Source organism: Otolemur garnettii, unplaced genomic scaffold, assembly GCF_000181295.1.
Source record: "Otolemur garnettii isolate 467f Iridium unplaced genomic scaffold, OtoGar3 scaffold00174, whole genome shotgun sequence".
NCBI classification, from domain to species: domain Eukaryota; kingdom Metazoa; phylum Chordata; class Mammalia; order Primates; family Galagidae; genus Otolemur; species Otolemur garnettii.
Genome location: NW_003852569.1, coordinates 2,345,645 through 2,349,667, shown reverse-complemented (window position 1 = coordinate 2,349,667; position 4,023 = coordinate 2,345,645). Strand labels below are relative to the sequence as shown.

The 4,023-nt window shown below is 34.2% G+C and overlaps 1 protein-coding gene across 1 annotated transcript in view; it reads right to left on the bottom strand.

The window, feature by feature from the left end:
- The window catches only part of HORMAD1 (HORMA domain containing 1), a 23,902-nt gene extending 20,309 nt beyond the window's left edge, over positions 1-3,593 (bottom strand). Inside the window, exons 1-3 of the mRNA XM_003800398.3 lie at positions 3,561-3,593; positions 2,085-2,229; positions 78-141 (exon numbers count right to left, since the gene is read on the bottom strand). Coding sequence (XP_003800446.1) covers positions 78-141; positions 2,085-2,229; positions 3,561-3,593 — 242 coding nt within the window. The remainder of the gene's footprint in view (positions 1-77; positions 142-2,084; positions 2,230-3,560) is intronic.
- Positions 3,594-4,023: the final 430 nt, after the last annotated feature.

The window sequence follows — 4,023 nt, the reverse complement described above, 5'->3', positions numbered from 1 at the left end:
AAAAAAAAAAAAAATGTACCAAACAAATGTAATTTAAGAAAAAATAATTATCTATCTTTAGGTATTCTTTTACTTACCATTTCACTAACTGTGTAGATCCTGGACAATTTTTATCTTCTTTCAGAATTTTGACACAAAGATCTAAAGACAAATAAATAAATAAAATAAAATACATAAAATTAGATACAATGTTTTCATGCCACTGTTATCCATCATTACACAAAACCTTAGAATATTTGATAAGGACCCGAAACCCAGTAAAATTTATAAGAGGCCAAGAGGTGGCCTTTAACTGGCTATCAAAAACAAAGAATCCTCCAAAGAAGCAAGTCTAACACAATGGAAAGGACTGAGAGCATCTCATAGCCTCCAGTTCCTTATTTGAGAAACAAGGATAATATTGACTTTGTAGGACTGATATATGAATTAAAAACATATTGTACATAATATAGCATAATAGAATGGTTAATATATTGCCTAGCACATAATTGGTACACAATCTTTTGCTCATGTGCTGGGAAATAACTTTATTATTGTAATATAAACTGACTATATTACTTTTTCTTTCTTAAAATAGCATAAGAAATATACCACTACTATACAAGTTTATAAATAACAGTGTTTTAACCTATTTATTTCATTATTATATGCATAATACAAGTGAAATTATACTTAAGATCATTCTGATTTTCTGAAACTTTTATGATTAAGTGCTTTTAAGTTATTAAATGTTAAAAAAAAACTATTTAGATGCCCAAACAAAAACTTGTGCATGAATGAGCCATTACTCATTATTGCAAAAACAAAAAATCCCCACCCAATATTCATTAACTGATAAATGGATAAATAAAATGTAGTATAGACATATAAATGGAACATGATTTAGCAATAAAAAAGAATAAAGTATTTATCCATGCCACAACAGGGAAACACTATGCTGAGTGAAAAAAGCCAGTGGATAGCTATGTAATGAGCTTAGAGTTTCTTTCTGGGGTGATGAAAATGTTCTAAAACTGACTATGGTGATGTTTGCACAACTCTCTGAATATACTAATAATCATTGAATTTTACATTTTAAGTGGGTAAACTGTCAGGTACATGAATTATATCAATAGAGATGCTATTAAAAAATAAAATTTCGGCTGGGTGCTGTGGCACATGTCTATAATGCTAGCACTTTGGGAGGCAGAGGCAGGAGGACAGCTTGAGGCCAGGAGTTTGAGACCAGCCTGAACAAGAGCAGGACTCCATCTCTATGAAAAATAGAAAAATTAGCTGGGCATAGTGCCACATGTCTGTAGTCCCAGCTACAAAGAAGGCTGAACCAGAAGGATCCGTTGAGTTTGGGAGCTGAAAGTTGCAGTGACTTATAATGACACTATTGCACTCAAACCCCGGCAACAGAGTGGAGAACCTATCTCAAAATACAAAACAAAATAAACACAAAAAATAAAATTGCTAGGCATGGTGGCTCACTCTTGTAATCCTAGCACTTGGGAGGCTGAGGCGAATGGATTGCCTGAGCTCACAGGTTTGAGACCAGCCCAAGCCAGAGCAAAACCTCGTCTCTAAAAATAGCCAAGCGTGTGGCCAGCACCTATAGTCCCAGCTGCTTGGGAGGCTGAGGCAAGAGAATCACTTGAGCCCAAGAGTTTGAGGTTGCTGTGAGCTATAATGCCATAGCACCTCTACAAAGGGTAATAAAATGAGACTCTGTCTCAAAAAAAAAAAAATTTCTAAGTCAATAATTATAATTTGAGGGCAGTTCCTCTGGCTCAGTGAGCAGGGCACCAGCCCCATATACCAAAGGTGATGGGTTCAAACCTGGCCCCGGCCAAACTGCAACAAGAAAATAGCCGGGTGCTGTGGCAGGTGCCTGTAGTCCAGGCTACTCGGGAGGCTGAGGCAAGAGAATCACCTAAGCCCAAGAGCTGGAGGTTGCTGTGAGCTGTGACGCCATGGCACTCTACTGAGGGTGACAAAGTGAGACTCTGTCTCTTAAAAAAAAAAAATTTGAGAGTAAGCAAAAATAAAAATATCATTTTAAAAGAAAGTTTTAAAATAATTAATATATGCTATATTACCATCTAGATATCTTGTTCCATAAGCACATTCTGGAAATATTCCTCTCAAATATGTGATGCAGGACACGGAAACTGCTAGGAGCCTCTTCACTAACACCAAGGACTGTTGCTCAGTTGTTATCTTATTAGGAAATATCAATGCACTCTAAAATTCAAGGGAAATTAAAACATTATATTTATATTTATTCAAAATAAAGCTTCTCTTTAGACATACACACATGTTAGAATAAAAGGGGAAAAAATAAAGTTTCCCTGGACTTAAATTAGATCCAATTTTGCATACACATAATACTCCCCAGAGAATTCCTCCCCACATCGGTCAGGATGGCTTCTAAAATCTGAGGATGTTTCTAGGATAATCACCTAAAAGAAATATGCAAAAGTACTTGAAAAATCTTAAGACTTCCCTCGTAGATTAACTGTAAATGCATAATACAAGGATAGATAAACATTGATTTTCACTTTGGACACTGACTAGGTTTAATGTACATTAAATGTAATGCAAGAGACTATGCAAAAATGACCAATTTATCTTTGTCTCTGGGTAACAAATATTCATTCTGTAGGGATGGACTACTCTGAACAATAATTTCTTCAAAGTAACAGAATGGTATTCATTAATACCTAATGTAAATTAAGTTCGAACCAGCAATTTAATATAATGTATCAATCATCCAGTAGAATTTACCATTAATTAAAAAATAGTTTAATACTAGATATATATCCAGAAGACCAAAAATCACATTATAACAAAGATATATGTACCAGAATGTTTACTGCAGCCCAATTCATAATTACTAAGTCATGGAAGAAGCCCAAGTGCCCATCGACCCACAAATGGATCAATAAATTGTGGTATATGTACACCATGGAATATTATGCAGCTTTAAAGAAAGATGGAGACTTTACCTCTTACATGTTTACATGGATGGAGCTGGAACATATTCTTCTTAGCAAAGTATCTCAAGAATGGAAGAAAAAGTATCCAATGTACTCAGTCTTAGTATGAAACCAATGTATAGCTTTCCTATGAAAGCAATAACCTAATTATAGCCCAAGAAGAAGGGGGAAAGGGGAGAGGAGGGAGAGATGGGTAGAGGGACAGTAATTGGTGGGACCACACCTATGGTGGATCCTATAAGGGTACCTGTGAAATTTACTAGGTGTAGAAAATAAATGTCTTAACAGGATAACTAAGAAAATGCTGTGAAGGTTATGTTAACCAGTTTGATGAAAACATTTCAAATTGTATATAAAACCAGCACATTGTACCCCATGATTGCATTAATGTACACAGCTATGATTTAATAAGAAAAAACAGTTTAATGTATATTTCCATTTTTAAAAACATGGAGTTTCCTGGAATCATTAAACTCTCAAACAGTTGACTTGCAAATATAAAAATATAGTAGTTGAGACGTCAAGAATCAATAAAATCAGCTAAGTTACAATATATTAAAATATAAGAAATCATACCATGGAAGTCCTCTGCAACTGTGCTGTGGCCATCTTCTGATAAAAATATTTTCTTTAACTCAACCTGTGACACAAATATAAACTTTGACTTTAGATCTTATTTTTATCTTTACCATTATAGTTCACTGCATACAAAACTGGAAGGAAAGAATTTTATGTGAAAATATTTGAAGATTTACTTAAAATGGAATCTTCAAAAATGCGTAGGTGCAAATTGCTGTACAACTATTTTGAGGAAACTCTTAATTTTAAGCCATTTAAATAGCAAGTCTCACATAAATGGGTAATTAAAAAATTCTTCAAAAACAACTTTTTAAGAAGGCTTAATCTTCCCATTTTCCTTCGCTATATAGCATTCAAGCATGACAACACCGTGCCCGTAGGTATTAGGTAATGAAAATCTGCCCCTGCCAAACCTTTTAAAATCTCTTAACTTTTGTAAGATTTTTAGCGTCAAAAAACC